We start from the raw sequence: 26847 nt of genomic DNA on the forward strand, positions 1-26847 counted from the left end.
ACACAATTCTAAGCGATGTAGGGAAACATTTGGTTTCTCATAGCTGTCAACACAATTATACCCACAGAGGAAGAAAATGAAAGGCAAGGCTGAGACAGCTCAATTTTGCTTAGAGAGAGGGGCAAAGGCTTGGAGCTTTCATGCCAGGGCAGAAGGATGCCAAGACCTCTCCGGCTGGGTAGGGGCAGAGCGGCTGAGAGATATGCCAGTGAGAGCAGGTTGCAAAGCTGACAATGTATGAATCTTGCACCAAAGACCTGCCAACCTTCCAGAGAGTACCTCACTAAGCCTTAGGGAACTTTGAAAGCCTCCAGGGAAAGGGACCCTCTAAGGCTGGGGACCCCAGGAGGGTGACTCTTCTTCCTAGCACAGCTCTCAAGGGATCCCAAGCTGCCTTCAGAGCGCTTTTCCTCTCTGGGGGCTTCCATGAATGAACAGAGATGAACTGTATGATTTTAGAAAAGGCAAAGTTAACTTTGGACTATTGATTCCTAAATGGGAGGAAGGGATGCCCCGTTGGGCATGGTATCAGAGTCCTAGAGAGAGCTTCTCTCATCTGCTTTCTACCTCCACCTCCCACATAGTCTGATTTTACTGCCGTAGGGAGAAGTGGGCCCCACTGCCAGTTTCGGCTACTGTTACTGACGGAAGTGCGTTAGTCACTCATTCAGCAAGTGCTTGCTGAGCACCTGCCGCATGCCAGGCACACTCATAGCCCTTGGGTGGATTGGGACTAGGAAAAGGGCTGAGCCTCTGTGATTTAGAATCTGTGACAAAGACCAGGTAAATGTGACAACTGAGATTTTGTTTAAGTTTTCCACCTTTTCCTAATACTCCTTTTTTAAGAGGCGGAGGACAAATATTAATGCCCACCTTGATTGGGTGCGTCCAGTGGCCAGACATCAGGCTGCCATATGTGCATCATCACGTAATCCTAACTAGAAGCTGAAGAAGTGGGTATTCACCTGCCCGTTTTACCGAGGAAAAGCTGAGGCTCTGTGAAGTAAATAACCCATTCAGGTCACACAGTGAGTCAGCAGCAGAAGCAGGATTTTAACTCAGGTGTCTCTGATGCCAAAGCACGTGTACTACAGCCTTGCGACTAATGTGGACTGGCGGCATCGACATCACTTGGGCACTTGTTAGAAAGGCACCTGCTGAATCATGATTCGCATGTTAATAAGTATGGAGGTGATTCATTTACACATTAAAATTTGAGAAGCACTGAGCCAGGAAATTCACACACAAAAACAATCTTGCTCTCAAACACAGTGCACACTTTGGAAATCAAAAGGATTCATTACATTTCCTCATTCTGTCTTCAGAGTTTCTCGAATGATACTCTCCAGACTTAAAGAGTATTCCCCCACACCCCTCCGCCACCCTCACCCGGAGTGAGAAACATTGGAGTTAAGTGGTCAGAATTGCCAGATGGCCGTCGTGTCCTGCTGATGCACCCTCTAGTACTTCATGTGCTACTCAGGATGGATTCAAGATTGGGAGGGCGTGCGCAGAAGAAAGGGGACAGTTTTATTTCCAAAGCTGGGTGGCTAAGCCTAAATACCGCATTCCACAAAGTCTAGAGGACATGAGCCTTGTTTTTAGGAAATAGTTGGCACCTATTCTAATATGATTGGTGAAACTCACTTTACCATTTCTCATTTCTTAGATGAGCCAATGCAGGTCTGCTGCCCATCATGTGGGGCTAACAATCACTTAGCTCAATTTTTAAAAAGATTTTATTTATTTATTTGAGAGAGAGAGAGCAAGCATGGTGGGGGAGAGGGAGAGGAAAAAGCATACTCACTGCAGGGCAGGAAGCCTAAACTAGGACTTGATCCCAGGACTCCAGGATCATAACCGGAACTGAAGGCAGATGTTTAACTGACTGAGCCACCCAGGCACCCTGGGGTTTATTTTTTTAAATCAACTTTGGGGTTTAAAGACCCCAATAATAAGCATGGAAATCATTGACATGAGGCAACTCACAGATCTCTAAACCCTATAACCTTATAGGAAGTCAAGTTGCTGTTAACCTATACAGCAGCACCTTTGTGCAAATTGGGAAAATATGCCCCTCCAGCTAGATGCAGCCTGAAACTGTATTGACTTGGTGAATGGACTGTGAGATAGATTTCAGCTCCCACTTCACCCTTGGCCGGGAACCCTCATGTAGTAAACACCCTACACAACCTCTCATGGCAGCCCTGCAGAAATAGTAATTTAAGATCAGTTATGAGGTTGGACTGTCAACTCTACCAGGGTGGAGACAACATCCGTCTCATTCACTGTTATTCAAGCATCTAGTTCAGTGCCTGACTCAGAGTCGGTACTTAATTAAGTATAAATTGGACAGATGGATGAATAAATGAAAGGAAATGGGGTTAATGAGTCATCAGGATCTGATGGGAAAGCCAATGGTGTTGGGCCAGGGGATACTCATGAGATCACTTTTGTCATCCGCAGCTTTCCATGCCCTTGAAGGCACAAATCCTGCATGAGAAGCCTCTGTTGGAAGTGGATCTATGGTATTCTGAAACTGTGCATGAGGGCTCTTCTTCATGGATGTGTAAATCTTGGCTCTTTGGAACTAAGGCATGTAACTAAACAATTCTGATTCTCAGGGTGGTATGCACTAAACATACTCATGATGATTTTGTGAGGGATTAAAGAGAGATCCAAGAAAATCAGAAGAATCAGGTCCACTAAGGTCCTATCTCCCAAGTATCTTCTACATCTCTGAGGAAATCATTTAAAGACAAAGACACTTTGCATGAATACCAGAAACCACATGGCTGGTGGAGGAGAAATAAAGTCAAGTCCCTCCTGAAACATTTTGAGATTGGGGAAGGAAGAGCACAGATGTGTGTTCTTGATCAAGCATATTGCAGATGGGTGCTTGAGATGCTTAGCCAGGGTTTCCCAAAGTATTTTCCATGGAACTTGAAAACCATGAGATGCTTCTTGAAAACAGGTGCAACTGTTAACAGGTACAAGCCTCTTTAGGATATTTTCAAGGCATGTTAGGGTTTTGAGCATCCCTGCCCATTTAAAAAAACTTAATCCAACCTTTTCCAAACTCATTTGACCCTAGACAACTCCCGCTCTCTCCACACACACCTTTTTAACTTCTGTTACTAATCAGCAAGACTAGTTAGTTCCAAAGAACATGGGTTTCAGTTCTGTGGGTAGCTTGGGGAATAAGCTTAATTCCTTTTTGGGTTCAAGGGCCTCCAGACTGCTTTTCCTTCTCTCCCTTTGAGAACAGCAGGCTGAAAGTCTGGGCTTTGCTGTTCTGACAGCACATCTCAAATGTGTTTTACTTGTGAAAGCCCAGCATAATTTGGTGGTGACCATCAACATATTATAAAAGAGGGACAGAGGAAACCAGTAAAGGTAACCTGCCATTCCCCAGTCCCTGCACCAGAGGTGACCACATTCTTTAAACTCCTCACCACTTTTCTGAGGGACTGTACTGAGCTCCAGGGTGTCAGAGCCTGTGCAACCAAGTTCTGCCTGGGGTCTTTCTTGAATCCCTGGAATTCCCCTCTCAGGAGCCAGTTACTCCATTGTTGATGGAGGGCAACATTTCCTTTTGCTCCCCAAGTCCTCCTGCCAGGGCTGCCTCCCTCCCTGGAGATCTTCCCTGATTTGGAGACTGGAGCAGAGAAGTGAACACAGAGAGCGTCTCTGGCTGCTGGAGTAAGTCAGACTGCATTCACATATCCAGTGAGTGTCAGGGGGTGGAATACAAGGGAGAGCCCATTTTCCTATCATCAACTTCCCCGGCTGCCTCCAGTGCTCCCTCTCTGCCTGTTCTGACCCCTTTCCCCCATCCAGGTCTGTCCCTGGAAGCATCGTCACTCCCAAGCTGACTTCTGGCACTGGGGCCGCCAGGCCTGCTGGGAGGACTGCAGGCAGTGACAGATGCCCACAGCTCATAGGACCCTGGCCACCACTGCTCTTGCTCTTGCTGCTGCAGCCACTGTAATCACGGGAGGTGGAGGGCTTCTGGCCTTGCTGGACCTCCTACGGGTTTGATGTCCTTTGTTGAGATCATCTCCCTCCTGTGATTTAATGAGGCTGGAGTTGGAGAAAAACCTGGAACTGCCAGAGGGGCTGCATTCCCGGAACCCAACACCTGCCTCTTTGTTCAAGGGGCAATGACATTCTTCCCTTCCTTCCCTTTTAAATTAAAAAAATTTTTTTTTAAATAAAGTGAGACATTACATAGTTTAAAAAGTCAAACAGACTTTAAGGCTTATATTTTAAAACAGCCCCACATGCCACACCTGATCTTTTGCCCCAGAAGCAGCCACCTTCAATTCTTTTGGCTTTATCCTGATTTTTCACCTAATTGACTTCCTGCTAGAGAAAATGAGGGTTTAGCTCTCTCTCTCTCTCTCTCTCTCACACACACACACACACACTTCAATACCATAGACCCTTGTTCAATCAATATTCAGTGTTTGCTGTCCAACGATTTATGTAAACTGTTTGCTACAACCACCCAATGCCCTATGATTACAGTTTCTGTACAAGTTTATTTTTCTCAGAGTTGGCAACTTTTTTGGTTGCTTAATTTGTACTCGCCTATTGGTAAGTTATGCCCAAACTCTCCATCATAACTATAAAGTTTTTGTTAACATAATGAAAACCTCTGGAACCTGTCAGTTGCATGTTTTGCTTTGAATCCTGTATCCTGGGCTTTGTGGAGGCTGATGGCTTTGCTGAGCCCAATACACGCCTCTGGGCAAGGTCTTCTGGGGTAACTTTGCCTCTCTCTTGTGTTCCTTCTGCTGTGTCTTGAATTCTCTGGCTTCTGCTTTCACTGTTTACTCTCTCATTTTGATGAAGCACATCCTCTAGTAGCTTCTTGAGAAAGGCACATGTGAGGAAATTTTGATGAAACCTAGAGTGTCAGAAATGTATTTAATCTACACTGACACTTGATTGATAAAATTACCAATAAACTCTAGGTTGGCACCTTTTTTCCTTGGGATTATGAAGGCCCTGTACCATATCTTCCAATCTCCAGTGATAATGTTGGAAAAAAAAAAAAAAAAGACCAGTGCCTGATGCCTGATCCTTTGTGCACAGCTTTCTTTCTTTGGAAGCTTTGCTGTGTATCTTTTTTTTTTTTTAGATTTTATTTATTTATTCATAGAAACAGAGAGAGAGAGAGGGGCAGAGACACAGGCAGAGAGAGAAGCAGGCATCATACAGAGAGCCTGACGTGGGACTCGATCCAGGGTCTCCAGGATCATGCCCTGGGCTGCAGGCGGCACTAAACCGCTGCGCCACCAGGGCTGCCCTGTGTATCTTTTTTTAAAAAAATATTTTATTTATTTATTTATTTATTTATTTATTTATTTATTTGAGAGAGAGAGAGAGAGAGAACAGGAAGGAGAGGGAGAGAGAATCTGAAGCGGACTCCACACTGACTTCAGAGCCTTACACACGGCTTGATCTCAAGACTTCAAGATCATGACCTGAGCTGAAACCAAGAGTCAGACACTCAACCAACTCAGTCAACTCTCAACCCGAGATCCACTCAGGTACCCCTCTTTGGAAGCTTTTGACATGCTTCTGTGGCAGGCACTCTGAAGGCCTTTAAATCTGGAAGCGTGTGCCCTACAGCTCTGGGAAATTGCTGTGTATTATTTCTTTGATAAGCTCCCCTTCCCCTTTTCTTTTGGGCTAAAACTCCTTGTTTTTGGATATTGAACTTCCTGGACTATGGGAGACAGAATAATGGCCCCCACAAGGATGTCCGAGCCCTAATCCCTGAAACCTGTAAATGTGTTACCTACCTGGCTAGGGGGACTTTGCAGAGGTCATTAAGTTAAGGATCTTGAGACAGGGAGAATATCCTGGACTATTCAGGGGGGTCCAGCATAATCACAAGAGTCCTTATAAGAGGGATGCGAGTAGAGGAGGTCAAAGTCCCAAAAAGGGAGATGTGACAATGCAAGCAGAGTTTGGAGTGATGAGTTTTGAAGGTGGAGATGGGACCATGAGCCAAGGGGTGCAGGTGGCCTCTAGAACGTGGAAGAGGCGAGGGAAAGCAAGCCTCTGAAAGCTTCATCGCCCTGCTGACACCATGATTTTAGCCAATCTCAGATATATGGCTTCCAGAACTTTAAGAGAATAAATATATGCCCACAGGAAAAGCCTACAGAGACTAACAAGTAGCTAGCTACTTTGTGCCTGGACACCATCCAACTGGTTATCTTCATTAACTTCTTTGCCGACGCTCTCCTCAGCCTTCACATCAGAATGAGTCTCCCATTCAAACTCTTCCTCATTGCATTCATCATCATTCTGATGGAATAGCAGCGGCTGTGATTATTCCTTAAATGTCTCTCTATGCACTAGGCCGTAGTCATCATGAGGGCTAGATTGTGGGCCTGCTCATCCTACTCGGCACTTTGTCCCATAGATGTTAATAAACACAAGCCGCGTGAATGACTAAGTGTATCCAGATGAACGATCTCCGGTCATCGTCATAGCCATCCCGTGAAATGGGAATTAGCATCCATTTCACAAGTAAGGAAACTGAGGCACAGATGGGGCCCGATCACTTTTCCAAAGATGCATGGAGTAGAGGGGCCAGGACAGATTTTGAGCCCAGCCCTGTGTGTCTGGACCCTAAAACCCACAGGCTCAGCCAAAGATGTCCCTCTAGGCTCTGCCCCTCTGACTGTCCCTACTGGAGGAAGGAGCAAGTCACAGCTGTGAAGGGAGCTGCCTGGTCCCCTGTGGAGGCGGAGGTTTTCAGCGACCAATCCTGCATCCCGCATCTCACGCCTGGCTGGGCCGGGGGCGAGGCGCTCCAGGATTTGTCAGGTTGCTCTGGGATCCTCCGGAATGGGCAGCGCTCCAGAACCACAGTGTCATCGTTATTATTGTTTTATCTAATCTGTTCTTGAGAACAACCATTTTGAAATTGGGCAAAAATACAGCCTAATATATTTAAACATATATATTTTTATTTTTATATAATTTAAAAATAAACGCATTGATGTACATTTTCCAAGTGCCTGCCTGCTGAATTCCTAATGTAATACAACATGACTCAGAGCTAAATTTAAAGAGAGAAGCACATATGTTTAAAGCAGGCACCAACTTTCAATCTGAGGAGAAACAGAGTCAAAAGTATTTTTTTTAGCGAGTGAACGGACTGAGTGCAAAGTGAATTATCTGAGAGCCATCTGGGAAGTCTGCTGTTTCTCAATCCTTCGCAACTCTAATTTTAAGCCGTTATTTGGCCTTTAAATAACAATGTCTTTTCTTTCCATTGGAATTTGCACCAGATTCCGCATTTATTGCGCTATCAGCTCCAAAAAGAGACCTATCTTTGAGAGCAAAAAGAGCAAAAGTTATTGAACGTATTACTCTGCAGATTGGCTCTGGGAAAAAAACAGCAGTCTGATATTTTGCAAATGAAGTTTGACATATTCTGGGACGGCATATTGTACTCACCACAAACAGGCTGGTTGTGCCCGGAGGGGAAAGCTTAATTAAAGCCCCCTTAACAGCATGCAACTGGAGGAAAAAGACTCAGGGCACACTGTAAGTGACCTTCACGTTGTTCCACGGGCTTCTTGTTTGTGAATGGTCTTGACTTTCACCTAGAAGACAGTACAATTGATTATAGAATTTTATCTCCAAGGGGGGATTCTGCTCCAACCTACCAACAGATGCCAGAATCCCTTGTGCAGAATCTTAGATAAATATCCATTTACTTTCCATCTGAATATTGTTAGTCATGGAACTCACTGCCTTTCGCATTATAGGAAGCCTTTTGCAATGTTAGGGCGAAAACTTCCTCCTCACAGCTTCCTCACGAGTGGTTCTTGTAATTGTCACTAGATGCCACAGAAGGAGCCTTCCTCATGGTTGACATGAAGGTGAGTTGAAGGTCACCATCACAACCTTCCCCCTGCTCTCATCTTCTCTGGATCAAGCTAATCATGCCCAGCTCCTCTAAGGAAAGAATGTGACAACTCAAACAGGTTCTCTCCAGTAAAGATGGTAATATTTTGGGAATCTATTCATAGAGGAGAGAACAAAGAAGAGGTCTCAAATCTCTGTGAAGCTGGATATTTTATCTATTTCACTTGAAACCCAAACCCCTATTCCCTCCAGAACTTCTGTGTATGTACCTTCTCAGGGGTTAGACTTTCCCGAAGACTAGATTCTGATTGGCACAGAGGTTCTCAAAGGGAAAGGCCTAACGACCACAGCACCCGGTCAAAAGACCCCTCAGGTCCTTCCTGTTCCCTCTCTTTTACTATGAGAAAATACAAAATGCCAACGAACTTGTTAGAATTAACCTGAAGTGACTCCAACAAAGACTTGATGGAATGCATTGACACGTCATCAATGTGCAGCCCACTGGTTGTTTTGTTCCATAGTAGATGTTTGCACCTCCTGTGATTCTCCTTCCCGCTCCCTTCTGCAAAAATGTTCTGCCTGCAGATACCTCGCAGCTCAATTCCTGAACTCATACAGGTCACCACTCAAAGATCTCCTTATCAGATGGATTTATCAGAATGGCCGACTCCCTGTCACTCTTTTGATTCATCCTGCTGTATTTTCCTTCTTAACAGTTCTCACTACATGACATGCTACAGATAAAGCTATTCTTTTTATCATCTGCTTCTCTTCACTAGAATGTAGGCTCTGTAAGGCAGGGGTTTTAGCTATGGGTCCTGGTGAATCCCCTGAGCACATTCAATTCATCAATATTTATTGGATAAATGTTTGAGGATCGATCTGAGGGTATCAATCTCAGAACATCCTGCAGACAGACTTGAGAATGACTGGCTTAACTTTAATGCTATATCCTTCATGAGCCCTTTCTGACTCTCAGATAAAGTGACTCTCCTTCCTATAAGTTCTCTTCAAACTCAGTGGTCATTATTCAGATGGCCTTGATCTTATAGTAGGTTTAGCTAAACACAAGTTTAGCTGACTTGTGTTTGTATCGCTCTTGTTAGCACCAGTTCCCGGAGAGCAATCACTCAGCCAGATGCTAACAGGTGCTCAGAAAACACAGGTATAAAAAGGAATGACGTCCTTCTCGTCCCTCTGTTCTCTTTAGTAGAAAGATTTTGGAGATATTTTGGCTTATGGTAGCTATTTGTGATGAAAACCTGTCACATCCAGAACAGTTTGGGGTGTTTGTTAGCAGTTTGGGTGAGGCATAGTATGATGAATATCTCAAAGGGCTTTTATTGTTTGCTCAATTACATTCATTATAATGTTAGGTATCATTTAGAATTTACTTTAGAAGTCCTCTTACAACTCAACAATAAAAAGACAGATGACCCAATTTAAAAATGAACAAAGAATTGAATAGGCATTCCTCCAAAGCTGATATTCAAATGGCCAATGGGCACAAGAAAAGATGTTCAACATCCTTAGTCATAAGAAGCTCAAATGCAAGTCAAAACCATGGGAGTCCAGTTCACACACACTAGGATGGGTATAATAAAAAAGGCAGACAATAAAAAAGCCTTGGCGAGGATGTAGACAAAGCATAACTCTCATACGTTGCTGGTGGGGACATAAAATGGCACGGCCACCGTGGAAAACGTTGGCAGTTTCTCAAAAAATTTAAACAGTTATCACATGACTCAGCAATTCCATTCCTAGATAAATATCCAAGAGAACTGAAAACATGTGACCACACAGTAACTGGTACACATATGTTTACAGCAGCATTATTCATAGTAATCAAAAAAGTGAAAACCACCCAAATGTCCATCAACTGTTGAAGAGATGAACAAAATGTGATATATCTATTCTTTTGGGCCATAAAGAGAAATGAAGTCCTGATGCATGCTATAAAGTGGATGAGCCTTGAAAACATTGTGCTCTGTGAAAGAAGCCAGACACAAAAGACCACTTATCATACGATTCCATTTATATGAGACTTGCAAAATAGGTAAATCCACAGAGACAGAGAAATTAGCAGTCTCCAGGGACTAAGGGGAGTGGAAAATATTGTGGAATTAGATAGTGGTGATGGCTGCACCACTTTGTGGATATATTAAAAACAGTTTTTTAAAAGGTGAATATTAAGGCATGTGAATTATATCCCAATGAAGCTGTTATTAAAAAAAAAAAAAGGTCCTCACCTTTCAGTAATTGAACACTCACTAAAAGTGATTAGCATAGTTTTAGCTCTTACATATTTAATCCATTGTGGAAAACAAAACAAAACGAAACAAAAACCCACCTGCCAACCAAGCAGTGGAATACTGTCAATTACATTTTGACAGCCTTCAATCCTCCCTCCAGCCCCCCACCCTCACCAGTGCAGATAACTCAAGACATCACTTTTTGGGTGGAGATAAAACAGAAGTCCGTTTCTTGGGGGAAATTATGCAGGAGAATGAAGTGCCTGTTGGCAATACCACGTCATATTCTTCCTTTCCAGCAATGGCTATCACAGTGGACAGTGTGCTCAAGAAGCCACTCTACCTATTTCTACCAGGCTGTCACCAGAACCAATAAATTCTTATTTTTTTAAAAAAGGTCTAAATCTGAAAAACTCAAAGCATATTCAATATCCACATAATATCCTTAAAAAAAAAAAAAACAAACCCCAGGGATGCCTGGGTGGCTCACTGGTTGAGCGTCTGCCTTTGGCCCAGGGCATGATCCTGGAGACCCGGGATCGAGTCCAACGTTGGGCTCCCTGCATGGAGCCTGCTTCTCCCTCTGCCTGTGTCTCTGCCTCTCTATCTCTCATGAATAAATAAATAAATAATCTTTAAAAAAAACCCCAAAGTTCATTGTAGAAAACATCAAACAATATAATGAAACCTATAAACTCATCACCAGTTTCAACAATTTTCAGCTGACTGCCAATCTTTTTTTTTTCTTCAGATTTCATTTATTTAGTTACTTAGAGAGGCAGGGGAGGGGCAGATGGAGCGGGAAAGAGAGAATCCCAAGCAGATTCTGCACCCAGCACAGAGCCTGTCGAAGGATCCATCTAACGGCCCCGAGATCATGACCTCAGGTGAAATTGAGTGAGATTATGAACTGACCGAGCCACCCAGGTGCCCCGACCCCCAATCTTCTTTCATCCTTTTCCCATTTGTCTCTGTGCCTCCATATTATTTTGAAGCAAAGCTCACATATCACATTATTTCACCCATAAATATGTACTTCTAAAAGATGACTCTTAAAAAAACACAAAATAGCGGTGCCTGTGTAGCTCAGTCTGTTGGGCATCTGACTCTTGATTTTGGCTCAGGTCCTGACCTCAGGGTTGTGAGATCAAGCCTTGCCCCAGTTTCTGGGTTCTGGGCTCAGGGCTCAGCGGGGGGTCTGGTTCTTCTCTTCCTTTCCCTCTGCCCCCAACCTTCTTGGGAGTGTGCTTTCTTTCTCTCCAAAATAAATAAATATTTTTTAAAAACTCACAAAATGTATTCAGATTTCCCTTATTGTCTTACAAACTTTTGAAGAAACAGTTTGTATAATGTCCTTTTGTATTGTTACTTCCATTCTCCATGGGAACGTGGAGACATGAATAGCAATATCTACTATTTACAGGAGCAGCTATTTTGTGCCAGACAGTTTGCTGGGGGCTTCCCACATATTATCCAATACAATTCTTTTTTTTTTTTAAGATTTTATTTATGTGACACAGAGAGAAAGAGAGAGCACAGGTGAGGTGAGGGGGAGGAGGGGAGGGAGAGAGAGAAGCAGACTCCCCACTGAGCACAGAGCCCTGATGTGGGGCTCGATCTCAGGACTCCGGGATCATGACCTGAGCCAAAGGCAAACGCTTCATCAACTGAGGGACCCAGGCACCCCATCCAATACAATTCTTGCATCAATCACAAAGAGTTAGCCATTACCACTCTGTTTCCCAGCTCAGGGAGGTTATGTGACTCAGCCGAGCGTCAAGATGGTTGACCCAACCTCTAGTTCCTAGCCACGCTTCTCTTGCCTTTATTTTAGTTCTGTGCTGACCAATAGTGTAGCCACTTGCTGCATGTGGGCTGAGAGGTAGCTAATGTGCCTAGTCCAATGTAATGTAAGCATAAGATACATGAAGAATTTCAAAGGTTTGGTAGGCAAAAAGGAATGAAAATTATCTCAGTAATTTTCATATTGAAAGGCCATGGTTTGGATATATTGTATCAAATAGGATATATTCTTAAAATTAATTTCACCTGTTTCTCTTTACCTTTTTTCTTCCAGTTATGACAAACATGAATGTAACAAAATGGACTATCTTGGTCATTTTGTAGTGTACAAATTCAGTGGCGTTATCAAGTACATTCATGGTGCTGTGCAACCATCACTCATCTCCAGAACTTTATTATCTTCCCAAGTGGAAACTCTGTGTCCATTAAACACTGACTGCTCATTTCCTCTCCCTCAGCTCCTGGCAACTACCATTTACTCCATCTCTGCAGATTTGGTGACTCTAGGTACCCTACGTGCATGGAATCATATGGTATTTGTCTTTTTTGTGGCTGGCTTAGCTTATGTCACTGAGCCTGATGCCTTCAAGTTTCACCTATGTTGTAGCATGTGTCAGAATGCCCTTTTTGTGAGACCAAATAATATCCTATTGTATAGTTAGACAACACTTGCTTCACTTGCTTAAGCCTTTACCCACTGATGGATATTTGGGCTGGCTATTGTGAATAATGCTGCTATGAACATGGGTGTACAAATACCTTTCCGAGACCCTGCATTTGATTCTTTTGAGTGTACACCCAGAACGGAATTGCTAAATAATGCAGCAATTCTCTTTTTATATTTTTGAGGCAACACCATACTCTTTCCCACAGTGGCTGTGCCATTTTATCTTCCTACCATCAGGGTACCAGGGCTCCAGCTTCTCCATATCCCCACCAAAATGTATTTTCTTTCCTTCTTTTTAAAATGGTAGCCATCTTGGGGCACCTGGGTGGCTCAGTCAGTTAAGCATCTGACTTCAACTCAGGTCATGATCTCATGGTCCTGGGATTAAGCCCCACATTGGGCTCCCTGCTCAGTGAGGAATCTGCTTTTCCCTCTCTCTCTGCCCCTCCCCCTGCTCATACTCTCTCTCTCTCTTTCTGAACTAAATAAATAAAATCTTAAAAAAATAAAATAGTAGCCATTGTAATAGGTGTGAGGCTGTTTATCTTTTTAAAATATAACTATTAGAAAATACGAGGCTCCCATTTGTGGCTCATATTACACCTCTATTGGACAGTGGTGCTAATAAATAGTCTGGGAAAGAGATGGAATTCAGTTTCCCAGACTCCTTCACAGGTAGAGGGGCCATGTAACATTGTTCTGGCCAAGGAGATGTGGGCAGAAGTCTGCTGGTGTCACCTCTGCCCCTTCCTCCTTCTTCCTGCCTGAAATGCAGAGCTGGGACCCAACCATCTGCAACCTTGAAGTGACAGGAATGAGTCTGGAACTAAGGGTATTGGGGCAGACTGATGAAAAGGTGTAGGTCCCCGATGAGCCACTGCAGCAGCCCCGTGTTACATACCCTCAGACCTCCTATCATGTGAAGCCAGTAAGCCCTTTCTCTTTAAACTGTAGTGTTGTATGTGATTGTTAGTTTTTTTTAATTTTTATTTATCTATGATAGTCACACACAGAGAGAGAGAGAGGCAGAGACACAGGCAGAGGGAGAAGCAGGCTCCACGCATCGGGAGCCCGACGTGGGATTCGATCCCGGGTCTCCAGGATCGCGCCCTGGGCCAAAGGCAGGCGCCAAACCGCTGCGCCACCCAGGGATCCCTGTGATTGTTAGTTTTAACCAAACCCTTCTCTGATGGGATCCCTCAGAAGTGGGACAGCTGGGATTTGAACATATGTGCCTGTCTGTCCTTCAAAGTCTGTGCTCTTTCCACCTCTCCATGCCCCCCACTGCCTTCCAAGAATGGACTGGTGTTACCAGTATGGTGGGAACTAGTGAGGCCATCCTCCACACCTACTATTTCTGAACAGGCAAAACAACTTGCCACCAAATGGGGAGCAGATATCACCTGCAGGGAATGTGTTCACTTTATACACAAAGGTTTGTGGCTAGAGTATCTACAGCTGCAGAGTCTAAAGTAGAAAAACTGGGCTGTCAATAAGAGGGAATTCAAGAAATTATGTAAAGCCATTCAATGGAATCTTTGGCAGACATTAAAATGTTTTAGAAGACAACTTTATGAGAGGAAAAGGTTTTTAGGCTGTATTATGAACAATAGAGGTCACGTCACAGTACAGTATGATTCCAATTTTGTAAAATCACATATATGCGTGAATAACAAAAATGTTGAGCGGTGCAATTATGCATAACCTTGTTTTCTTATGTAGGTTTTTTCCCTATAGTTTCTAACATTTCAAAGTGTGTGTTTGTGATTAGGTAAAATAAAGCAACACATGAAAAAGAATAAGACTCCAGGGATCCCTGGGTGGCGCAGGGGTTTGGCGCCTGCCTTTGGCCCAGGGCGCGATCCTGGAGACCCGGGATCGAATCCCACGTCGGGCTCCCGGTGCATGGAGCCTGCTTCTCCCTCTGCCTGTGTCTCTGCCTCTCTCTCTCTCTCTCTCTCTCTCTCTCTGACTATTGTAAATAAATAAATAAATAAATAAATAAATAAATAAATAAATAAATAAAAGAATAAGACTCCAGCGTCATGGTGAATGGATTGTCTCTTTGTCAGGAATCTGATGTGCCTTCTTTTGTTGTCTGACCTAAGGCTTGGCAGAGGGGGTGTGCAACTAGAGAGGAGTGTTAGGAAGAGTAGGGGGGTGCCAATAAGAGCTCCCGAGATGAGGATCCCTGTGTTGCTGTGGCTGCCCATCTGCCTTGGCTTCCCCTGGGAACCTGCAAGCATGGCATCTGCCCTCTGCTCCCACATGCTATGTGAGGGCTACACGTTTAGTAGCCTCTGATGCTAGCAGTCCATTGTCAGTCTTGATTAAAACACACCATCCACAAACAGTGTATGTTCTCATTCATTTGGGGAATATGAATAATAGTGAAAGGGAATATAAGGGAAGGGAGAAGAAATGTGTGGGAAATATCAGAAAGGGAGACAGAACATAAAGACTTCTAACTCTGGGAAATGAACTAGGGGTGGTGGAGGGGGAGGAGGGCGGGGGGTGAGGGTGAATGGGTGACGGGCACTGAGGGGGACACTTGATAGGATGAGCACTGGGTGTTATTCTGTATGTTGGTAAATTGAACACCAATAAAAATTAATTTATTAAAAAAAAACACACCATCCACATAACACAGTAATCGAATTAGAAGGCAATCCTTCCCTCAAATGGGCTGCGGTGGACGCTGTGCAAACAACTTGCATTGTGTTCCACTTTGATTTAGCCTAATGTGTTGGTAAAAGGATCCATTGCTGAGGTGTTTTGTACTTAATTACGTAAGAACATGGGAGAAAGTGGAGGTCCCTAACAACATGCTTGGTGGTTGATTAAGTGAGCATCCAAATGGGCAATCAATAATTTACTAAAATATTTAAAATACCTCCTGGCTTCCTGTGATGGGAAGAATATGGCTCACGTGCCATCCATTGTTGGCTTCTCTGCAGGTGGAGGTACCCCCTGCCTTTCTGGTGTCTCTGCCTCTAAGCCTGGAAGCTTCTGCCCACTTTCTCCATAGCTAGTGAGGGGACTTTCACAAACACAGATCTAATCGCAGCACCCACTTCAAGCTGTCTGTTTCACTTCCCTACCTCTATCCCCCACTGCACCTGGTCATCCCCTAGACTCCTCAGAAGGCTTCTCCAGGCCTGCCCAGTGCAGAAGGATGCCATGACCACCTTTTCTAGGAACTTCAAAGTTCTCTGTGAGGGTCTCTTATCCTGCAGTGGAACCTCACTGTGTTTCATGTTCCATTTGTGTCTGTCTCTCTTGCTAGGCTGTGAGCGAGTGCCTTGAGAACAGGAACAGGTTACACAGGGAATCTTTGTTTAATCCTTTTATTCAGTGAGCATCGCTGGGTAAATGAACGAACCTGGAGTGCAGGAATCCTGGTGCAGCGATTGTGATCAGCATTAACAAGGAGTGATCCTCTCCCTTTCCTCCTTCTTGAATTACTAACATGCTCCTCCTAATCTTATGCTCTTGGATTGCTATTTTGGAGGTGATCCCACTTCCTTATTTTCTAGATACAAGATCTGAGGTTCTGAAGGGTTAACTCCTTTGCCTGAGAGACATCAATCGAGGCTGATTTCCTGCTCCCCAGGATCCCCTGTCTTTGGGATCATTTGGTCATCATCATCCCCATCATGTCAAAATCACGACAGACAAAATAAGAGGAAAACGGGAGTGGGCTCAGAAGAGACCAAGGAAGATTCTTGACCATACTCACTTAAGATTAATTTTAATAAATCTGATTCTAAGCAATTCAAAACTCACTGACACACTGAGCCTTCAGGTGAAGGTGGAGGAACACGCAGTCCACCTCAGATATTTCCAGCGACGTTTATCAGGGCTAGAAACTGTGCCTGGTTTTACCACCGGCTCCCCAGCTGTTTAACAAAATGTCGAGCACATCCAATATCTTTATTTGTTGAATGACTAATTCAAATGCCTACTATGTCCCTAGAACTGTATGCTGCCTCAATTTAATCCTTGGAGCAGCCCCCAAGGTCTTAAGCATTATGCCACACTGATTACGACAGGTGGCTTAGTTACGTTGTGGCTTATCCAAGGCAGATTTGGGTTTAAATCTATCTGGTGACATTCTGCCCAACAGTCCGATGCAGTGTTCTGTATCTAGTAAATCCTTAATAATTATTAATTGATGAGGGTGCTTTCTCAGTCTGAATGCTTAAACCACATGCTCTCTGAATATGATGGGAGTTGCAGCATATTTTAATTAAATACTGACAACTTTAATTCTGATTGCTCATTCTAATACTCTTGAGCTGATAGCACCAAGCTAATGGCTTGTTCATTTTGGAAGATATTAGCAGCAGGGTGCTGCTGCCTTTTACCCAAACATAAGATCACAATAATTAAAATCTGATATTGCTCGAAATGAACTCCTTTTAAACTAATTTATATCCCACAAACACACAGAGATGCAAGCCTGTAAGTGCCAACATTCTCGAGAATTTACAGCACCTTAGAGAAACTCTGTCCATTCCCTTCCAAAATGAAAAGTTTTCTGTTGCCGTGATGAAAGACTCCTTACTAGGTTCAGGGGAAATGTGCATTTCCACTGATCAATTTCTGAGTTTCCCAGAAGAGGTGAGCCAGAGAGAAATGCTGAAAACTAATGACTGTGGGAGCAGAGCATATTTGTACTTTATTGCTCCAATCAGTATCTAAACCACTGAATCAGAGAATAAGACAAAGGAAGATCTTATTGCATGGGGTGGGAAGGGAGAGGGTGGGCGGGGGAGGTGGGCTGAGCAGAAGGGAGAAATATCTGAGTATACAAAGAGATAAAGTAATTTGGAGGGAGATCCAAGAAGGCAAACAACATATTGTATTAACTCATTGCTTCCACAAATGGACACTGAGCATCTATTGTGCCCCAGACACCGGAGACCTGGTGGTTACCAGCCAGCTGTGGGTCATACCCCCATGGTACTTGCCTTAGAGCATGATTCTAATAAGAGGTCTATGTTTGGGTTTTAGGGGAGCTATGAGCTCCCTGAAATTGTATGCAAAATCTCCAGTTTGTACATATGTACGGGTGCTGGCAGAAATAGACCGGTCCATCTTTTTCCTCAGGACAAAGTATGCAGTCAGGGTCATATTCTCTAAGCCTTCATGGATCCCCAATAAGGTGAATAACCATGATAATAGAGTTTGCCTTCTCTAATATTCCCTTAGAAGGGATGAACAAACTAGAACAGAAGCCAAAATCAAAACAAGCCAACAAACACAGATATTTTCCTTCATTTTTATGAAGTTAACAAAGTATTTTCTCCAAAAATCTTAAAAAAAAAAACCCAAAATCAAAACCCTACACTCTGCAGGAGATTTTTTTTTTTTTTTGAAAGGACACCAAGAAATAGTGAATTAGGGGCACCTGGGTGGCTCAGTGGTTGAGCATCTGCTTTCAGCTCAGGGTGTGATCCTGGGGTCCTGGGATCGAGTCCTGCATCAGGCTCTCCACAGGGAGCCTGCTTCTCCCTCTGCCTATGTCTCTGCCTCTCTCTCTCTCTATGAATAAATAAATAAAATCTTAAAAAAACAAAAGAAATAGTGAATTATAGGACACAGTTAAATGACAAGCTCTTAGCAACAGGGTCATGTCACTAGAGATCATTCTACCGAGTAGGCCCATTGTTCATCCTTGCTGGATTCTGTACAGAGTCCTCAAGAGGGGATAGAGCACAGGCCACAGACCCATGGGAGACTTTCCCAGCACATACGCCTGACAGCTATGATCTTCTGAGTAATTATTATTTGCCAGGCATTATTTCAAAAGCTCTGCCTTCAAGGTGTTATTAAGCCTCACGGCTATTTAATAAAGAGAAGTATTATTACTAGTTCTATTTTACAGATGAGAAAATTGAGGATCAAGGAATTCTGGAGCTTGTTTAGAGTTCCACAGCTGGAAGATTCCTCTATTTCTTACCCCTTCACGGTAGGAAAAGCTGCCAAGGGCAACGCTATGAAGGTGATGTAGATGTCAGGAAATGAAAGCTATTATGTAAACCCCAAACAATGAACCCCCCCCTTTTTTTCTCACGAGACTCTTTATTTATTTTTTGAGACTCTTTATTTATCTAAATAGTATCTAAACACTCATGGAGAGAAGCAGGGTCCAGTTTTCGAGCAGAGCTTATCTTTATGGCTCCACAATTAGAGAATTTGAATTGAGGTGGTGCGGGAGCAGGGAGGAGTGAGCATGGAGAAGGAAGAGCGGGGAAATATTAAGGAAGTGGGTTTGAAGTGAACTCCACAATTTCACATTGCTGGTCTGCAGAGTCTGGCAGAACTGAAGATTTTTCTTACCACCTAGACCGTATTTACACTTTCCGTGCCCTTCATTGATGGCTGTTTAAACAACTTATCTTGACATGATTTCACAGTTGCAAGAATAGTACAAACAGTGCCTGTATGTCCTTCACCCAGATCCCATAACTGTTAATATTTACCATACTTGCTCTATACTTCTCTCTCTAAATATTTTCATCCGGTTTTCTTTCTTGTAGAGACATAATGATGCTCTTTTATCCCTTCAAGGTATATTCTCCCCAAACAAGGATGTCCTCTCTCATCACCACACTTAAGTGATCAAAACCATGAAAGCATCAGCATTAAAACACTATGAACTAATCTACAGACCTTATTCGGATCTCACCAATTGTCTCCATGATGTCAGCAAAGAGAATCCCAGATCACACACTTCTTTGCCCTCCGTGACACGGATGTTTGGTGGAAAAGTATAGGTCAGTCATTCTGTCAAATATCTTTGAGTTTCTCTGATGTCCTGATCAGATTCCGGTTTTGCATTTTTGGCAGAATTATCACAGAAGTCCTGTTGCACTTTCCCCTGAGCATTGTGTTCGGAGGTGATTTGTCCTACAGTGGTGATGTCAACCGTGGGCTCTTGGTAGGCCTGCTGTCAGGTTGCTCATTGTGAAGTCAGTATTACTGTCCTCTTTTACATTGCTGAATTAAGAAATAAGAATCTTGGCAAAATCTACACAAAGTAAAATTTACAATTTAACCCTTTCTAAGTGTTCAGTTCTGCAGCATTAAGTGCATCCATGTTGTTATGCAACCACCATCACCATCCATGGATCTTTTTCATCTTCCTAAACTGAAACCCCCTGCTGATTGAACACTAAGTCCTCATTCTCTCCTTCCCCCAGTCCCTGGCACCCCCCCCCCCGTTCTACTCTCTGTCTCTATGAATTTGCCTAGTCTAGGTATCTCTTCAGTGGAATCGTATAGTATTTGCTTTTTTTTTTCCCGACTGCTTATTTCATTTAGCATCATGTCCTCAAGGTTCACCATGTTGCAAAAAAGGTCAGAATTTCCTTCCTTTTTAATGCTGAATAAATATTCCCTTGTATGTATCCACCACATGTTGTTTATGAACTTATCCTACGATGGACACTTGTGTTGCTTCAGCCTTTTGGCTATTGTGAGTAACGCTGCCATGAACTCGAGGGCACAAGTATCTGTACCCTGTCCCTGCCTTCCCTTATTTTGAACATATAACCGGAAGTGAGGTTGCTGGATCATTATTCTCCCTTCTTAAGTAATAAGTGTCTTGTGGGGTGATAGTTGGAGACTATGCAAATATCCAGTTACTCCTTACACTTTGACCCACCAGTTTTAGCATTCCTTGATTTCTAGCCGAATCAATTATCATCCTACTGGTTGCCTAATGAAAAATTTCCTACCATTTCTTTTACTTCTCTCAGTTGGCATTTTACTGTAGGGAAGAAATTTCCCTTCCCCCTCATTTATTTAACAATATGGACTCATTTCATCCAACCGGTCATAATCCTTCCCTCCATAGGCACTTTTCTGCCCTGAGCAATTCTTTTCCCTAGGATTTCCAAGACGAGCTCAAGAGCGGGGAAACGCGGGAACTTTCTGTAGTTCCTCGTCACCATTAAGGAAGCCGAGAGAGCAGCCTGACTTCCCCCAACCTAGGTGATTCCTTTCTGACCCGCTCATTAGTTTAAGCTGAGTGGAAGCCGTCTTAGACAGCGTCTGCACCCAATCCCCTGGAGAGCCCAGCCCCGCGAGAACTACATTTCCCAGAGTCCTTCGGGGGGTCTGCGTCATCAGTGAGCGCGGCCCTTCGCAAGCGAAGCAGGCTTTGGAGAGCCCGCTGTGGCGGCGGCAACATGGCGGACGTGCTAAGTGTCGGAGTGAACCTGGAGGCCTTTGCTCAGGCAATCAGTGCCATCCAGGCGCTGCGCTCCAGCGTGAGCAGGGTGTTCGACTGCCTGAAGGATGGCATGCGGAACAAGGAGACGCTGGAGGGCCGGGAGAAGGCCTTCATTGCGCACTTCCAGGACAACTTGCATTCGGTCAACCGGGACCTCAAGTAGGTACCGGCTGGAGGGGCCGGCGTCGGGGACCCCCCCGGCGCCCACCCGGCCCCGACCCCGCGCGAGTGTTCCTAGCCAGGGGCTGCCCTCGATTCCGCGCTCGCTTGCTGTCTGTCCCTGCTCTCCAGGCCCATGCGTGTTCCTCGGGGACGCCTCGTCTCCCACCCCCGCTTTCTCGTCTCCCTTCTCTTGGCCTCCCAGTCCTGGCTGTCTCCCGCCGCTCGGGACCTCCGCGTGTGCTCGTTCGGTTCCCGACGAGATGTGCTCTTCCCGCCAACTTCCGCTTCTGGCCTCCGCTTGGCAGGTGTCTCACCTGTGGGCCCTCCGTGCCCCGCCGCGTCTGATGGTACCAACCAGCACCAGCTCAGCGCTGCCGCAGACCCCAGTGCGCTTGGCTTCACTAGCACCAGTCCGTCAGCCCCACGCTGCCCGGTCCCCAAACACGGTAGCACAGGACTTGATCTCTCCCTGCCGGCCCCCTCCAGAACCACCTGATTAGGACCGCGCTCCCACTCTGCCCCTGTTCAGTTTCTTCCTCCAGAGAGAGACCTAATCTCAGGCTTAGCCAGCTTAATCACTTAGGTTTAGCCCCCCCTTCACCCCCCCCCCCCATCAATGTGCGGTCCTTTCAGGTTCAGGATGGTATATTTCTTTTTTCTTTCTTACAAGTCACGTTCTTCTACTTTCTAAGTGTTGTGTAAGAAATAAGTGAGAGGATGTTTGTGAAATGCCCAGCAGGTAGTAGGAACTCTAATTGCCTAGGTTCTGAACTTGTCAGCCATTCTCAGGGAGGTTAGAATTGCAGGATTTTTGCCTTTTACCTCTCAGAACTGACCTTAGCAGGGAAAGGCATTCGGTAAGATAGTCATCCTGTAATTTCTGGAATGGTGGGATTTTTTTTTTTTTTCCCCTCAACTTGGTCTCCTTAGTAACCAGATGGAAGGAGGAGGTAGAATGGAGTAGGTGGTGACCGAATGATGGGTGGTGCCTCTTTTGATTTTTTTTTTTTCCCCTAAGAAGTTGCCATTCTTTTTTGGTGGAAAGCCGGGAAATCACACACCCCTCCTCAACTCCCACATCCACTTGCTGTTCTCTGGCACGGTGCCAGGTAATACTTTCCCTGCTTGAGGGGATGTACGGGCTGTTTTTGCTCTCTTCCGTGTGCTCCCTTTGGTAACGTTCAGGATCTTATAACCCTCTGCCATTCTAGAAAGTTCGTATTTCCCTATCGCTTTTTGAAATCTTTATGCAGTAGTGCCAAGAAGAAGGTGGCTGAAGATTCCAAAAGGAGTGTGGCATGAGAAGCTGTTCCTAGAGAGTCTTTTGTTGACAGTTTGAGACTGGCCTCACAGAACATGCTCCTGGAATGTGCTTTTGCTGTTGGCTCACTTTCCCAAGCTTCTCTAGAGTTTTCCTGCTAGACTGAAGTATGTTTGACACAGCCCCCTCGGTGGTGTCTTCCCATTCCATTTGTTTATTTTATCTCTTCTTTGTTTTGTGAAGTTTTACCATCTGTGAAGTGCCATGTACTAGTTTAGCCCTATGCGAATGATAAATAATTATCATCTATTCAGGTACTTGCTGTTCTGCCAAATGTAATGATCTGTATGTGGGTCTGAAAACTCTTAGTGAGAAGCAATGTTACACCACATTTCAAAGTCCCAGAAAGTCACCCTCCCTACCCGGAGGGTAATTTGAATTGTTCAGTCCTGATTTTAGGACTCTTGCTGGTTCCAGTGCTCTTAACTTTTTTCTTCCTTTAGAATGGCACCAGAGAGCTAGGTTTTAAATTAAGATAAGCTCCCAGTTAGGGGTTTTCTTGATTGTCCCTGATCTTAACCTTTTAAAGTATTTCTTCTTAAGAGACTTCTGATGGACAGTTTGAAGAATAGCCTTTGACCAATGTGGTTGGCTAAAAACTGGAGTTTCAGTGGACTCAGGTTTATTTGCTTTATCTATTTATTTTTCAGTGAGCTGGAACGTCTGAGCAATTTGGTAGGCAAGCCATCTGAGAACCATCCTCTCCATAACAGTGGGCTGTTAAGCCTGGATCCTGTGCAGGACAAAACTCCTCTCTATAGTCAACTCCTGCAAGCATATAAATGGTCAAACAAGGTAAGGGAGGCATGTCAGAAATGGAGCTAATATAGAAAAAGCCAAGTTTTTTTACATTTCATAAATGCAGAAGGTGAGGGTAAGTCTGTCTTTCTTTCTTTTCTTTTTCTTTTTCTTTTTCTTTTTCTTTTTCTTTTTCTTTTTCTTTTTCTTTTTCTTTTTCTTTTTCTTCTTTTTCTTTTTCTTTCTTTTCTTTCTTTCTTTCTTTCTTTCTTTCTTTCTTTCTTTCTCTTTTCTTTTCTTTTCTTTTCTTTCTTCTTTCTTTCTTTCCTTTCTTTCTTTTCTTTTCTCCCTGATTCGGCATGGGGTTACAGAGTTGGAAATTTTATAATTTCTCTATGAGCTCTTTGAGAGTCCTTTGAAGTCTCTGAGAATTAATCATAATGCTCAGATAATTAATTTTTTTAAAAAGTCCTAAATCAGGTGTATTTAACCTGGAGACTGGATATAGGGAGCAGCTTTTCTGAACCCCTTGAAATCATATGCAAAGTGTTGTGGTATGTGCATTTTTTTTTTTTTTTCCCTGGGGAAGGCTTCCTGGCTTTCATCAGATTCGGAAGAGTCCATGACCCCTAGAAGGTTAAGGACTGGTGGTCTAAATGTTAAGCCACTAATATTGTTGATGTCACTTGTACTGTCTTCCCTTCTCGTCCCTGGAAGAACCTCATGAGAGTACCATTTATTCTGTTATTGCCTACTTTCTACATCTGGGGAAGATTGTTCTAAATGTGCTTCATGAAATTTGCTATTCGTGGCTTCCTTCATTAAGCAGGCCTGTGGCATAGACCCTGGGACAGCTGTAAAAGGAAAACTGAACTGTAGTCTAAAAATAACAGTAACAGGCTCTTAAGCCTGGAAACAGTTTACTGACAAGCTCCTTTTGTTTGGGTGCTGTGGGTTGTTGTGTATATTTTTTCTCCCTGCTGATAAAGAACTAGAATATAGGTTGGAGTGATTTTGGAAGCCTTTTTCACTAGACTCTGCTACCTCTCCGGAGACTGTTCTCACAGTTACTGGTTAGGAACTGCTCTGCCCCTCCAGTTATCTGTTGTCTTTTCCCTCTTGTCTGTGGTCCCTTTCCCCCTTGATGAGAGATGAGCATTGTGAGTTTTTCTGGTGTGCAGAATTTTTTTTACTGAGTTTCTCAGTATTTAGTGTACTTTTTTTTTTTTTTTAAATTTATGATAGTCACACACACACAGAGAGAGAGAGAGAGAGAGAGGCAGAGACATAGGCAGAGGGAGAAGCAGGCTACATGCACTGGGGGCCTGATGTGGGATTCGATCCCGGGTCTCCAGGATCGCGCCCTGGGCCAAAGGCAGGCGCCAAACCGCTGTGCCACCCAGGGATCCCGTATTTAGTGTACTTTGATTTGGAGTGGAACCCGGGAAGCTTAAGTCTGAGATTTGGGGGCGGGGGGATGATTTGTCATGGGGTACTAAGGAAAGAACTTGAGCCTCTGATACAGACATCTAGCCAGTGAGGGCTGTCCCCCAAACTCTGGGCTGCCGTTGACAGAACCCCAATTTGGTCTTGAGGATCGGGGTGCTCTGTTGGCATGGGGACCTGTCCCTCTCTTGTCCTTTGGCCTGATGTCTGTAAGTCATGGAAGAGATGGCCCAGTGGTTGTAGATTTGCATGGTTCTTATACCAGGTCATCTCCTGGTGTCATGCCAGACCCTGAAAGAAGATTTTGGGCTTGCTTGGTAGGTGGCCCCTGTCTAAACACTTCATCGAATCCAGGGCTGGGATTCTCTGATTGGCTGGTGCAGATCACCTGAAGCACAGGCAGTGGGGCTCCTTGCAGTTGAAGAGGCAATTCCCAAAAGGAGGAGTTTCAGGGCAGATGAACATAATTTTACTGCCACAGCCAGGCCTGAGACTGTTCTAGCCCTGTGCAGACAATGCTGCCCTATCAGGCTGTCCTCCTTGTTTTCCCAGGGACACTGTTGGTCATCCTTACATGAGTTTACTTAGGGATTGGGTGGGACCTGATCAGTAGGACCTAGAAACTGTATTGGTGTGTCATGTGGGTAATGTTTTTGTAGTAGCCTAGAGCTGTGGAAACTTCTCAGTGAAGGGAAGACTTAGGCTGATTGAGATACCATGAGTGACTGGGATCCAGTGGAAGTGACTGGGATCCAGTGCAAATGACTGATTTCAGGTTGAAGAAAGGTGGCTTAATTATTCACCAAATTTAATAGCATATTAAAAGTCCCTGCTTTTGACCCTTATATTTGCTCCAAGGTGGAAAAGAAGTTGTATTAAAAAAAAAGAAATATTGTGTATATGGAACTTCTTGTCCTGGAGATCCTACAGATTAAAATAGTGTTTAAATCCCATAAGAGCAGTTTGAGAGCCGGGGGTTGATGGGAATTAGTCATGTCCCCGGCCCGGTGAGCTTCTGCACAGTAGCTGCCTGTTCATCAGCTTCCTAGTGCCCCAGCGGAGGGGGTGCTTGGGAGCTGCTTGTATCACTAATCAGTAGAAACAGAGAGAACAAGTAAGAGATCTTTAGTTTGGTCCTTATTTTATAGCTGAGCAAACAGGCCAGTGAACTGACCTGCCCACAGCTTCACAGTGAGACTAGAATTTGCATTTCCTGACTTAGGTCAGTGTTGTTTCCTCTAAACCTGATGCTTTAATCCATTTTGGCTTAAGGTTTTTGACTTTAGAAAACATTTTTCTCCTTCAACATTCATCCTAGAAGCAATTCCTACGTTATCTTTTATTCATGAATCTGTATGCATTTTGCTAATTTGTAATGGTTTATTGAAAGATGGAGATGACAAATGGGTAATACGTGGGTCCCCAAACTATTGCTCTTGTCCAGGGCAGACACCGCTAATCACCCTCTGCATGCCTTCCTGCTGAGGTCATCAGGGCTCACAGCTCTGTTCTGGGGCTAGGTGTCCCCTGCCAATTATTCAAAGGTGGGCTGCAGGGAAAACATGCTTTTTATTTCCATTATGATAGATAATGTCCTATTTGACTATGACTTATTTATTCCCTGCCTTTCTCTAGAAAGGATTTAAGGTAGATTATAAGAATACATAAAAACCTTGAGAGGAAAGAGGGAAACAATGGTGAAGATACCTTATGTACATTTCTTTAATAAACTCAAGAAGTAGCCCCAAGAATTAAGCTGGTATTCTAATTTCCAGCTGGGGATATGGAAGCAGCAAGCAATTATATGTGTTTATTTTGCCTCTCCTATAAATGAAGAGAGCTTTTTAATTGCTAAAGCTTTCATCATTCATCATTTTACCCTCAAAGAGTTTAAACCAGTTGAGTGCATTAACATGTTAAGTGAAGTTTGGGGTAACTTGCCAATGTCAGCTTTACGCACTGTTGGCTAAGAATTGAAGGAAGTGTGGGAAAGGCTTTGATACCACCCATTATGTGATGAACTTTCTGTTTTATGTGCTGTTGGCCATAGAAAAGTCTCGTTCATGCTTAATGACTAATTATTTTCTTTAGGGGCTTTTGTAATTTTTGTAAAGTCAGTCGGAATATTAATTACATGGTAGTTGGCATAATTGTTAGGATAACACATTTAAAAATTAATCTAATCTAATGAAATGATGGCAAATTGCTGTGAGCAGCACTTTGCTCCATACTGAATTGGGGAAAGAATTTAGCTTTTAACTATTATGCACCTATAGATAATTATTCTGTAGAGGGCCGACAAGCTCTCTTGACGAGG

At 43.9% G+C, this 26847-nt stretch overlaps 1 protein-coding gene across 2 annotated transcripts in view; it reads left to right on the forward strand.

The window, feature by feature from the left end:
• Positions 1-20805: 20805 nt before the first annotated feature.
• MED27 (mediator complex subunit 27) overlaps positions 20806-26847 on the forward strand; it is a 198908-nt gene continuing 192866 nt past the window's right edge. For both annotated transcript variants that reach the window (XM_055319240.1, XM_055319251.1), the window contains exons 1-2: positions 20806-21022; positions 22997-23141. In XM_055319240.1, the coding sequence (XP_055175215.1) occupies positions 20820-21022; positions 22997-23141 (348 nt within the window). In that variant the 5' untranslated portion in view covers positions 20806-20819. The remainder of the gene's footprint in view (positions 21023-22996; positions 23142-26847) is intronic.

Source organism: Nyctereutes procyonoides, unplaced genomic scaffold (assembly GCF_905146905.1).
Source record: "Nyctereutes procyonoides isolate TBG_1078 unplaced genomic scaffold, NYPRO_anot_genome, whole genome shotgun sequence".
Classification (NCBI taxonomy): domain Eukaryota; kingdom Metazoa; phylum Chordata; class Mammalia; order Carnivora; family Canidae; genus Nyctereutes; species Nyctereutes procyonoides.